The sequence below is a fragment of the Podarcis melisellensis genome (assembly GCF_964234715.1).
Source record: "Podarcis melisellensis genome assembly, chromosome: 12".
NCBI lineage: Eukaryota > Metazoa > Chordata > Lepidosauria > Squamata > Lacertidae > Podarcis > Podarcis melisellensis.
Window position 1 is genome coordinate 33668271 of NC_138544.1, and position 12522 is coordinate 33680792.

Genomic DNA, 12522 nt, shown 5'->3' on the forward strand with positions numbered 1-12522 from the left:
ACACCTCTAAGCTTTTATGCATCTGATGAAGTGGACTCAGCCCCAAAGGTTCCAGCGTGAACTTGTCTTTCAGCCTAACCACCTCGTGAGATTGTTCTAAGGATGGAATTAGGTGTGCCCAAGTCATATTCTTGCAGTCTAACTACCTCACAGGGTTGTAAAGAGGATAAAAAAAAAAACAGGTAATCCCCACGGGTGCTATCCTAACCTATTTGGAGAAAAGGCAGGATACAGCGTGAGAAGTACCAATGAGTAATATGCTGCTTCCAGGTTTAAAAACACTAGCAGCACAAGATGTTTCTGTGAGTCTTACAAACATTTAACAAAAGAAAGAAAAAAGAGAAGGCTAGTGGTTTCACCACCACTTTTAAATAATACAGCTTGATTCTTTCTGAATTTCTAGGACTATTCTGCAACCGGACATGGGATGGATGGCTTTGCTGGGATGACACACCTGCTGGAGAATTTGCTGATCAAAATTGCCCTGATTATTTCCCAGACTTTGATCCAACTGGTAGAGTGTTTACTTTTATCTTCATTGAATGCAGAATGTGTTTAGTGTTTGAAAGTGAAAGGTGAATGCTATCCAAAATAACGGTGGTGTTGTAACTTTTAAAAATGGACTATAATACAGTCTTACCTTGGATCTCGAATGCCTTGGCTCCCGAACCAATCGGCGCCCAAACATTGCAAACCCGGAAGTGAGTGTTCCGGTTTTCGAACGTTCTTTTGAAAGCTGAATGTCTGACGGGGCTTTTGCAGCCTCCGGTTGGCTGTAGGAGCTTCCTGCAGCCAATCAGAATGCACGCTTCAGTTTTCGAATGTTTTGGAAATCAAACGGACTTCCGGAATAGCTTCCGTTCGACTTCCAAGGTATGACTGTAATTAACATATATTCATAGCTTTCCTGCCCACCAACTCAGTGCCTTGGCAAATTCCTTTGCTTTATAGTATATTGTCTGACTTATCCATGCCTTCCCTTGAAACCAGCATAATGGAAGTGGCACTGTTTGTTTTTATATGCTGGTCTGCTTTTTATAATCATTCCATTTTTAGGCGTAGTGATCTGAACAGCAGCTGCTAAAGAGCTGGTTCATTTTGGTAAAATGCTTGTCATTATTCCCAGGGTCTCTCTCCTATATTTTACAGTCCAAGACAGATTTTTAAAAAGTTCTTGGAAGAACAGAAGCAAAAAAGAAAAAGAAAACCACTTTATTAAGTCACTGATGCCTATTTCCCCATATTGCTGCATGAGTCATTTATTGAGATATATATAACCAATTACATAGATTCTGGAGCCTTTGACAAACATGTGGGTGTGGACAGATAGATGTGTAAAAAAAAGAAAGAGTGAGAGTATGGAGTAGTGGTTAGAGTGTTAGGCTAGGACCTGGGAGACCAGGGTTAAAATCCCTGCTGTGCCATCAGATTAACTGGGCAACTTTGGGCTAGTCACAGTCTAGCCCTAACCTACCTCACTGGGTTGTTCTGCGGATAAAATGGGAAGAGAAACATGTATGCCACCCTGCGCTCCTTGAACAAAAGATGGACTACAAAAGTAATAAATAAATACATAGTGGTCAGCCAGATGTGCCAATCTGAAAGTAGCATTTTAAGGGGAAAGTCTGTATGGTTTTTCAGTGTTGCTACTGGGTTTTTCTGTCTGGGGCCTCGCATTCAGTGGGTGATACACCAGCATACTTGTGTGGGAACGTCTATACCTCCACTGACGTAGTCTGAAACGCAAGCTGGGGGAGAGCAGGAATACTATGACCAAAAAACACATGAAATCAAGGATTTTGATTATTAGCAGTTCTGTAGAGCTGGACAGCAAATATGGTACCCTCTAGACAATTGGCTATGTTGGCTGGGGTTGATGGGAGTTGGAGTCCTAAAACATCTGGACGGCACCACAGTGGCTACCCCTAAAGTAGGGAATTTGTAACAGTTTCAACTTGTTATTCAGAAACTGAACCAACCCCCAACCCCCCCCCCAAAAGACAACCATTGCAGATCCAACCAAAATCTTCTCGTGTGTGTGTGTGAGAGAGAGGGAGAGGGGGGAGGGGGGAGAGAGAGAGATATGGATGAGAAATTTGTTCAGTTTTGCATTTCAAGTTGAACTTACCAAATTTGCATTTTTTTAAAAAAAAAAACATTGAGCAAACCAAAACACAGCTATTATTTGAAATTCTCACTCATCCAAATCTTACAGGGGCGTAAAAGTACAGTGGACCCTCTGGATACGAATGTAATTCATTCCAGGGGTCTGTATGCACCCTGAAAAATCTGTAAGCAGAGACGCTGCTTCTGTCCACATGTGTGGTGCGATAGAACGCTTCTGCTCATACACGCGCGGTGAAACCCGGAAGAATATACTTCCGGGTTTGCTGCATTCGCAACCCGAAAGTTTTGTTCCCTGAAAGTAACGTAACCTGAGGGTCCACTGTATACAAAAATGCATGTACTGTGGTAAGGTATGCATACAGGAATGTGTATATTAGTGAAAATAGCATTCAATAATGTATTATGTATAGTGAAACGGTTTTGGAAATATAAGAATATTAGGCAAAATTGCATATAAAAATGTATATATTAGAAGAAATTAGCACTAAAATATTGACACGTTTTCATCAGGACTTTAAAAAAGGAAACGTGTAGAAATGTAGAGAACTGAACATAAGATTCCCATCCCTAACTCTCCATACACACCTGTGGATGAATAGATGATAGATACACGATGATAGATAGATAGATAGATAGATAGATAGATAGATAGATAGATAGATAGATGATAGATAGATAGATGATAGATAGATAGATAGATAGATAGATAGATAGATAGATAGATAGATATAGATATAGATGATAGATAGATAGATAGATAGATAGATAGATAGATAGATGATAGATAGATGATAGATAGATAGATATAGATAGATGATAGAAGATAGATGATAGATAGATGATGATATAGATAGATAGATGATAGATAGATAGATAGATAGATAGATAGATAGATAGATGATAGATAGATGATAGATAGATAGATAGATAGATAGATAGATAGATAGATAGATAGATGATAGATAGATAGATGATAGATAGATAGATCGATAGATCGATAGATAGATAGATAGATAGATAGATAGATAGATAGATAGATGATAGATAGATAGATGATAGATAGATAGATAGAGATAGATAGATAGATAGATAGATAGATAGATAGATAGAGATAGATGATAGAAGATAGATGATAGATAGATGATGATATAGATAGATAGATGATAGATAGATAGATAGATAGATAGATAGATAGATAGATAGATAGATAGATAGATAGATGATAGATGATAGATGATAGATAGATAGATAGATGATAGATAGATAGATAGATAGATAGATAGATAGATAGATAGATGATATAGATAGATGATAGATAGATGATAGGTGACTGATCTTCACTGGAAGATTTAATCAAAAGTGGGTGAATTGGGGAAACTTGAAGTTGACGGCAAGCCAGTCCTTGCTGATGGAGGTGGTCATCGCTTGATGGTGCAGGTTTCACTGTAACAAAGAAATGTGTTAGGTACGGATGCACAGGTCTTGAACTCCAATTTGTTCGTGCTCTGGAAAAAAGGTCATAGATTTCAGGACGTGTGTTTCTATGGTTTCCTGCTTTTCATAACTTGGATGTGCTATGTGTTAAATTAGTGAGATCTAGGGGCATTTTCGGGACACAGGTGGCGCTGTGGGTTAAAGCCTCAGTGCCTAGGACTTGCCGATCGAAAGGTCGGCGGTTCGAAGCCCTGCGGCGGGGTGCGCTCCCGCTGCTCGGTCCCAGCGCCTGCCAACCTAGCAGTTCGAAAGCACCTCCGGGTGCAAGTAGATAAATAGGGACCGCTTACCAGCGGGAAGGTAAACGGCGTTTCCGTGTGCGGCTCTGGCTCGCCAGATGCAGCTTTGTCACGCTGGCCACGTGACCCAGAAGTGTCTCCGGACAGCGCTGGCCCCTGGCCTCTTAAGTGAGATGGGCGCACAACCCCAGAGTCTGTCAAGACTGGCCCGTACGGGCAGGGGTACCTTTACCTTTACCTTTAGGGGCATTTTCAAGGACGCGGGTGGTGCTGTGGGTTAAACACAGAGCCTAGGACTTGCCGATCAGAAGGTTGGCAGTTCGAATCCCTGTGACGGCGTGATCTCCCGTTGCTCGGTCCCTGCTCCTGCCAACCTAGCAGTTCAAAAGCACATCAAAGTGCAAGTAGATAAATAGGCACCGCTTCGATGGGAAGGTAAACAGCATTTCTGTGCGCTGCTCTGGTTCACCAGAAGCGGCTTAGTCATGCTGGCCACATGACCTGTAAGCTGTACGCCGGCTCCCTCGGCCAGTAAAGCGAGACGAGTGCCGCAACCCCAGAGTCGTTCGCAACAGGACCTAACGGTCAGGGGTCCCTTTACTCCCAAAGCAGTCATAGTTCAAGGCTGCAACATCATGCCCTTTATTGCCTAGTCCTGGTATAGACCCACGACCTCCTTTCCCACAGAAGAAACAACAACAATATTAGAAGTAGACAGTTTAATACAAATACACATACTGCCCCACCAGACTTCCTTTCTACACAGTGTATTGGGACAAATCTTCCATACTGAGGTAGTTAAAGTTATCATATAGCTCCTTATTATAGTGCTACAGAGCAGAGGGTTGTCAGGAAAAATTTCGTCTGATTGATTATCCTTGCTCATTGCCAGTGAGACAGGCTTGTTGAATAGGGTCTGGGGAAAAGAGATATACTGCTTAGGCTTCATAATTACTAGACCAAAGATTTTCTCTCTCCCTCCTCCACCCACCCCCTGGAGTCACAGGCATTTTCAAAGTGGCTGGAGCAATATACCTCTCCAGCCATTGGAAGAGAAAAAATATATGTTGTTAATGTAATGATCCCTTGGATAACAGCGCAAGGACATTTAGGTGAAATGTTGGTACATTCTGTTCTATCACATAGTCACCTTTAATCTCTGTTTAAGACTTCAGATGTTTTCCAGCCCTAGATAGTATCTGGCAACAGATGCGATGGAGGAGATAGGAGGAAAGCAAGTCTAGGATGATCTGCAAGTTAAATTGATGGGCAGCCGAAAGACAATGTTCTTTTCATTTCTTGTGTTTTGCTTGGGCACGTATTCACATTTAAACACTGGATCCGCAGAGCTGTTGTGCTGAAGCTGTAGTTAATCCAAAAGACTTTTCCTTTGGACCGCTTGGAGTGTGCTTATTCCAAGTGTTTCTATATAAAGTTGTGTTCCTGGTCATAGGAAGAGAACACGTCTCCCTCAGTTTTTGGCTCGCTTCTTTCGTTAAAAGCGGAGGATACCGTCATGAAAATGAAATGAAACCAACCCAATTTTTAGATGGATATAGTCGGGGGGGGGGGGGGGAGAATGATAGAATCAAACAATTCTGCCGAAACTTGAACTGCTCTTAATAGGTTAGTTGGTAAAATATATATATAAATAAATAAATAATAGGTTAGTTAGTTGGTGTGATTGCTGGATAGTGTTATGTGTGGTGTTGCAATGTGCTGCTCTAACAATTCCCGTTGAAATCAATGTGATTTGTAAAGATGAGCAAAGCTACGTAAATACTTAGACTCATGAAATTATGAGAGTGTAAAGAACCACTTTTAAAAGCTATTAAAGTTACACACTTCCACCCCACCCGCACTCATAAATTTCCTAGAAAATAACCTAATGTGTTTCATTTATTTATTTTATTTATTCGTTTATTATGCTTGTATCCTCCCTCAACTCCAAGGAGCTCCAAGTGGCGTTGATGGTTTTCCTTTCCTATTAAGATTGGTTAAGCTAAGAGAGAGTGACTGGCTCATGGTCACTGAGTAAGCTTCATGTGCCAGTGGCAGCTTGAACCTAGGTCTTCCCAATTCTAGTCTAGCACTAGAATCGTTAAGCCATATGTCTTATATTTTCTACCTGGTTAGGTATACAAGACAGGACACATAGTCATAACACAGATCTCGGCGCTATAAAACCGCCAGCAGTTAACGCAGATTATCAACCAAAAAAGCAAATTTAAAAATATTAAATATTAAAAAACTATTTAAATGTTATATACCAAAAACTTTTCCAAGAACACTAGCCCACCAGAGCTCTGGGCCTTGTTCTGTGTGCCTACGGAACAAAAAAATACTAGATGAATTTATATTCCTGTTCTGCAGATGAATTTCTGTTCTGGGAGTATTTTAATAAATAGTTCCGACTATTTTAATAAATAGTCCTGGGGAATCAAATGGAGTGGCTTAGTATTTAGGATGCATTCATTGCCTACGTTATATGTATTAAACTCAAATGTCAATTGCATATTATGATTTCTGAGGGAAATCAGGACCCATCTACCTTACAATTTCATATGGTGCTTGTTACTACGGTTATTAAATACTTATTTCTAAGGTTATATTGTACTAGTTCCTTTATGCAGAAACAGCCCTTAACTGCTTCAATAGCTTTCAACAGCCGGTATTGTGAGAATAATTCCACCCCCTCCCAGCGCCATATTTCCTCACCCACCTCCTCTTAATTCTTTTAAGTTAATATATAGATGGCATTTAAAACTTGTAAGACTCAGTTATATAGATAAAGTATCCTCTTCGGCATGCTGGATAGGGTGCAAGGTAATTGCCACAACTTTTCATATGTGATGGACATGTGAATTAGTGCCACCATTTTGGGAAAGGGTCTTTACAGAAATAATCAAAATCAGGAACCAAGATGTAATCTATGCCTAGGTTTATTAACAATCTTCAAAGATTCCCAAATTATTAGATAAGGAACTTGTCGTTTTTCTTTTGGTAGCTACACAATTACCTTTAGAAAGGATTTGATCGCCTATATATCACAAGATGGAAACAGAACGTATGGACAATTGCTTTATCTGAGAAACTAACTAAGAGATTTCATGCCTTGAATGACATATCCGATACAGATGATTTTGTTGAAATATGGCACCCCTTTATAAAATACTCCTGATGTCTGGCACCAACCAACCTACACATATAGATTTATGGGACAAGTTGACACATTTGTCTTCTGGGTTTTTGGGGGGGGGAAGGTGGGAAGGGGCTAAATCAATTGTATAGTTAATGCTTATCTTTTTCTTGAAAATTAATACACTATTTATAAAATAAAAAAATTGAAGAAAAGGAATAAATAGATCGGCTTTATTTTAAATGTGACCTAAAATTATTGAAATGTGCCAGATCTAGCAAGGTTTGGTATCTGGGCGTAGGGTTCTGGTATGAATTACAAACTCTTGCCTTTTTAATTCACAGAAACAGCAACAAAATACTGTGACAAGACTGGGACCTGGTTCCGGCATCCTGAAAGTAATCGTACCTGGTCCAACTACACACGGTGCAATTCCTTCACAAATGAAAAGCGTAAGGTAGGCTTCTAAAGTTTGATGCAACGGCTGCCACTATCCAAATTTGACTCCTACACATTTGCTGCCTACGATTTAGGATGCAATATAAAATAGTGCTAGCCCCTTCCCTATGTTTCAAGTGACATAGGCCTCAGAGACACATTCTGCGCACTATTGTTTAAAATTAAAGCTGGTACTTAATTGTGGATGCTAAGGGCAAATCCCTGTAGTATCTAGACAAAGAGAGTCTTGAGCAAGCAAACTCTGTTTTTCTCAGCTTTGGAATATGCCGGGTGTGCGGAGGGGGGTTGTTTTGTAATGTAGCCCATTTCTCAACTTTCCATCCATATGATAAGAGATGATAAATTTACACACCTAGATTTGATCACAACAATCTCTTGTCACATTGGCACTGATGCTGCACATATTCCTGCAAATTAAAACAATGTTGTTTACCAAAGGAACATGGTCATACAGGTCCGTGCTGCCATTTTGCAACTGAAGATCAAATTGCTTATCTGGTTTATTTCAGCTGTTGAGTAGACCAGTTGAGTAGACCCATAACAGGGGCCCACTGTGCCTCTTGCCATTGGCAGCTGCCTGGATCATCTGCTGATTAATCCAACCCTTCTGATAACATCATTGTAGTTATTATAAGGTATGAAAAAGCTGGCAATGGCAGTAGATAGAGCAGAATTTTGCCAAAGGGCTACGAGCTTCCACCACTGAGCACCACTTCATGTGGGAAGAAGCACCAAGGCGATCAGCATGTGCTAGACAAGTCTACCTGCTCAGTAGCCATGTATCTACATAGCACTGCGTGTTGGGGTAGCAGCTCCAGGATCTCTGCCACCACCTAGTGCCAGCCTCCAGAATAGCACTCGGCAGTTGAAGCTTGTTGCCTATCACTGGATAGGGAATAATCCTTCCCACGCTCCCCTTTTTTCCCATTTTGTAAACTTGTAGGCTGCTGTTGGTTAGAGGACTTTTCCATTTTGTTTGTGACATTTAGACCCAGCTGTGGCCTAATACTCAGCACATAATTCTGTGAAAAAGTCTAATTAGATTGATAAATATGGCTTTTAATATTCTAATGAAATCTGTATCCCTTTGTAAGAAGAAGTAATGATATTCTATTCTCGGTGAGAACTCTGGCAATCATTTATCCTAAATGCAGAGACAAATAAAATAGAAATGATGTGCAGTAGAGCATCAAAGTAGTCCAGGCATCTGAAACCAACTGCAATTTATTTGGGGGGGGGGAGAGAGAGAGAAAGAAAGAAAGAGAGTGATCCCTTTGTAGAAAAATGATTTCTGTTTCCTCTGTGGTTTTTAATTATTTTGTTTCAATGAGAGTGGCTGAAACAAATTCTTCCAGCTTCAACGTGGTTATATGAAGAATGACTAGAGTCCTAGTTGCTATCAGGCATCTCCCCCCCCCCCTGCACTGCCCCCAAAGTACCTTGAGTGAAGCAGGAAGCATTTTCCTCCGTTCACTTGGCTTTGGAAGGATGATGAGCCAAATCATCCTTCAAAAGCGTACCGTGCTTATAGCTATATCAGTACCATACTATAGGGGTCTATTTTAGTAATATAAAGTTTGTACGTTTTGATCCATTTCCTTCCAAAATGTTATAGAATTCTATAACAATTCATGGGATAAGGCTCAGAAATGAATATGAAGGGACGTGTTCTTCCTGACCCATGACTACATATGGTCTTATAGCTCTTTAACTAAATCTATGTACATTTAAATCTTCAACACATGGAGGAACGTCAACTTTAGCATTTTTCAAATGAGAATATACATGTCTAATATCTATGTCTCAAAAGGATGTCTAAGCAAACAAAAATATTGCCATTTGTTGCTTCTCTTTAAATTTCAGATGGTATTCATCCTTTACTATATGACTATAGTAGGACACGCTTTGTCTATAACCTCCCTGTTGATTTCCTTGGGAATCTTCTTCCATTTCAAGTGAGTATTCTTTTCTTTCTTTTCTTCAATGACTTCTTTTCTTCAGCGACAGCAACCAGTCACCCTCAGTTCCATGCAATGCAACAATTCGCTCATCAGCCTACAGTGACTAGAAATAACCTTATTCAAATTCCATTTTGTTCCATCTCATTGAAGGTACAGCACCATGCCTACCTGAAATTATGCAAAAAAATTCAAAACAGACAAATTCTGATGTGCTATTCTGTGTAACTGAGGATTGCATACTGCTTTCCCTACCAAAGTAGATCTACAGCGCCACCCTGTGCATGTTTACTTGGAAGTAAATCCCACTGTACTCTGTAGGACTTCCTTCCAGGTTACATACGTCTAGCTCAAATAAATTAGCTCAAAAAGCGCCACCCTGTGCATGTTTACTTGGAAGTAAATCCCACTGTACTCTGTAGGACTTCCTTCCAGGTTACATACACCTAGCTCAAATAAATTATCTTACCTGTTGTAAACTGCACATGCAGAATGGAGACACAATGAACCTAGAACTTGCACTCTCCCCTTCTCCCCACACCTCCTTCTCTTGCAAGTCTTGTAGGAGGACTTTGACAGTGTTTCTTTTCAGTTTCTCTGAATCTCAGCTTGCCATGCTGCCTAGATGAGGAATCGTGTTTTATTCCTAACAATGATTAGTTTCAAAATAATCCATTCTGAAATAATTTGTTATGAAGCTTACTGGTTTGGAATGAATTGCGATTCCTTGTTCCAAAAGACACAACAAGCCAAGATTCAAGGAAACTGAAATTAAACGCTGCCAAAATCCTCCTCCCAGCTGCAAAAGAGGAAGAGAGGGGAGAGTACATGAGCCCAAGTCTCAGTTCTGTTTCACTAAACCATGGTTTTGTGTGACGTACCGATGCAACCGGCCATTCCATTCATGCACAACATGGAATGCTGTTATAGTGCTTCAGTTTATTATTCTTAAATAATTCTCTCCTGCTCCAAATGAGGGCTAAATAAAAATGTCTCCTCCAAATTCACTAGCCTATTTGCAGGTATCTAATTTGTGTGGAGCATTTCAGTGATTTGAGGAGGGAAAAATTCACTGCAGTGTTTAGGGGCTACTCACCCATGGTTGCAGGCATGGTGTTTTCTTAATGTTTTCTTAAACAACAACAACATTCTTTTAGTTTTACTGCCTCCACTAACAGCATACGGTCCTAAACATGGGGCTTATTTTGATCCTTGGGCTAAAAGGTGGTTCACTGCTTGTCTGCTGAGTTTGCTCCTCTGATGAAACTTGCTTCATAGTTTGTGAGAATAATAGTCTGGATATTTGTACGTTCCAGACTTGCCTCTGTCCCTCCACCTTCTGGTAAGCAACTGCAATTCACCTGCTCAGAAGCTAGTGTTACATTTCCTCCCACCTGGTGAGCCACTTCTGGCATATTCCTGTTCATGCTTTCTGCAGTCATTACAGAAACAGAAATGAATAGCCTGAGCATGAATAAGAAAGGACATGGGTATGTGCCCCAATAGTCTATTTACAGAAATAGGAAACAGAGGATAGAATTAAGTGGTCATAAAGGAAGGAAGTCAGCAGCTTCTATTTAGTGTACTGGATGATCTGCAATCAGGATGCCAAGTTGGGTGGACAGGGTGGGTACCCTAAATTATTTAGGCTAGCAACTTCCAATGCAGGTTGTAAAGAACTTCAGAAGGAACTCTTCACACTGGGATGAATGGGCAACAAAATAGCAGATGAAATTCAATGTAAGCAATTCTATCACTTTGTCCACATTCTAGTATACATGTAGGAGCTTTTTTTGGTTGTTCTACTATCCCAACTACTGATGGCCAGTTCAAACATACAATAGCACTGCTGTTCTCTGTGTCAATGAGTCTAGTGATTTAATGACACAATAATTTGTGATTAGTTCAAGTAAAATTTTGGCTGTAGAGTGTGGAAATCTTGAAAAATAGGTCACTTCCTTGATTATGTTGGCCACAATCAAGCAGGAAATAAGTCTCTCATTCTTGTGGAATCCAAGAAGGAATAAAAACCATGCAGAATATGAATACAAATCTCCCAGACATCCAGGGAAATTCCAGGTTAAAATTCCTTGCTTAGTTGATTACCCATTCCTACGGCATTATGTAATTTCCATCTAAGTGTTCTGAAGAACATCTCCTCATTTGCTGTTTGCAATTTGTATGTACACAAAAATGCCACTTAGTATCAGGGCACCTTTCTGCCTGTAGTGTACAGTTTGAGCCTATAGGGCTCAGACAGAAAGCAGGTTTGAGAGGTCCTTTTAAGTGTGATTTGGAAAGCATGCATCTTTAAGCAAAATGTTTGGCTCCCATGGGTTCATTGCCAGCCATGGGTTTCCAACTGCCTGTTGCCAGATTGCATTCTTCAGAAAAAAAACCTGCCAGCATGTGCTTGCTAAAAAGTGACATAAGAATCCAAACACTAATTTACAATTTGTGGTGCGTATTTTTCAGGAGCCTCAGCTGTCAAAGGATAACACTGCACAAGAATTTGTTTCTTTCTTACGTTCTTAACTCTGTGTTTACACTCGCCCACCTCATTGCAGTAGTGTCTGATCGAAACCTGGTAAAAAAGGACCCGGTAAGTATTCTTTCCTTTACATTGCTAGGTGGTGAATCTGTTACAAACAGGAGGGTTTTGAACTCTTGGCTCTGAAAGCTAAGAGGACAAATGTCTTGCCATCACAGAATCTTCCTTTAAAGTAAGATCCTGGATTATTGTTCAGGGGGAAATTTCATGTTGCAAAGAACATTGGGCTGATCCACAAAACTGCCTTGTATCAAATTTATCCGATTCCATAACTCCTCACAGACCCCTAATGTCCCTGTAGCACCCCTTATGGAGTACATTTTCCGTAGGATGTGCCCCATGTTGTTGATTGGTGGTGAAATGTACAGGACATGGGTGAGAGACTGATTGCTGTGGTGTTGGCCCATATTCTTATTTGTCTTGCAAAAAGAGCCACATAAGGTTATGGTCATCTGCAGGAATTTTAGTGGTTCAGAAAAGAGAAAGAACACCTTCAATACAACCCGATCCAATGCCTATCTGCTTCCACTTAAGTCCCACTCAGTTCAACGCAGC

The 12522-nt window shown here is 40.4% G+C and overlaps 1 protein-coding gene across 4 annotated transcripts in view; it reads left to right on the plus strand.

Annotated features, from left to right (window-relative positions):
• Window positions 1–12522, plus strand: part of CALCR (calcitonin receptor) — a 139336-nt gene that overhangs the window by 80198 nt on the left and 46616 nt on the right. For all 4 annotated transcript variants that reach the window (XM_081931249.1, XM_081931248.1, XM_081931251.1 and 1 more), the window contains exons 4-7: window positions 404–514; window positions 7344–7456; window positions 9322–9413; window positions 11892–12018. In XM_081931249.1, the coding sequence (XP_081787375.1) occupies window positions 404–514; window positions 7344–7456; window positions 9322–9413; window positions 11892–12018 (443 nt within the window). The remainder of the gene's footprint in view (window positions 1–403; window positions 515–7343; window positions 7457–9321; window positions 9414–11891; window positions 12019–12522) is intronic.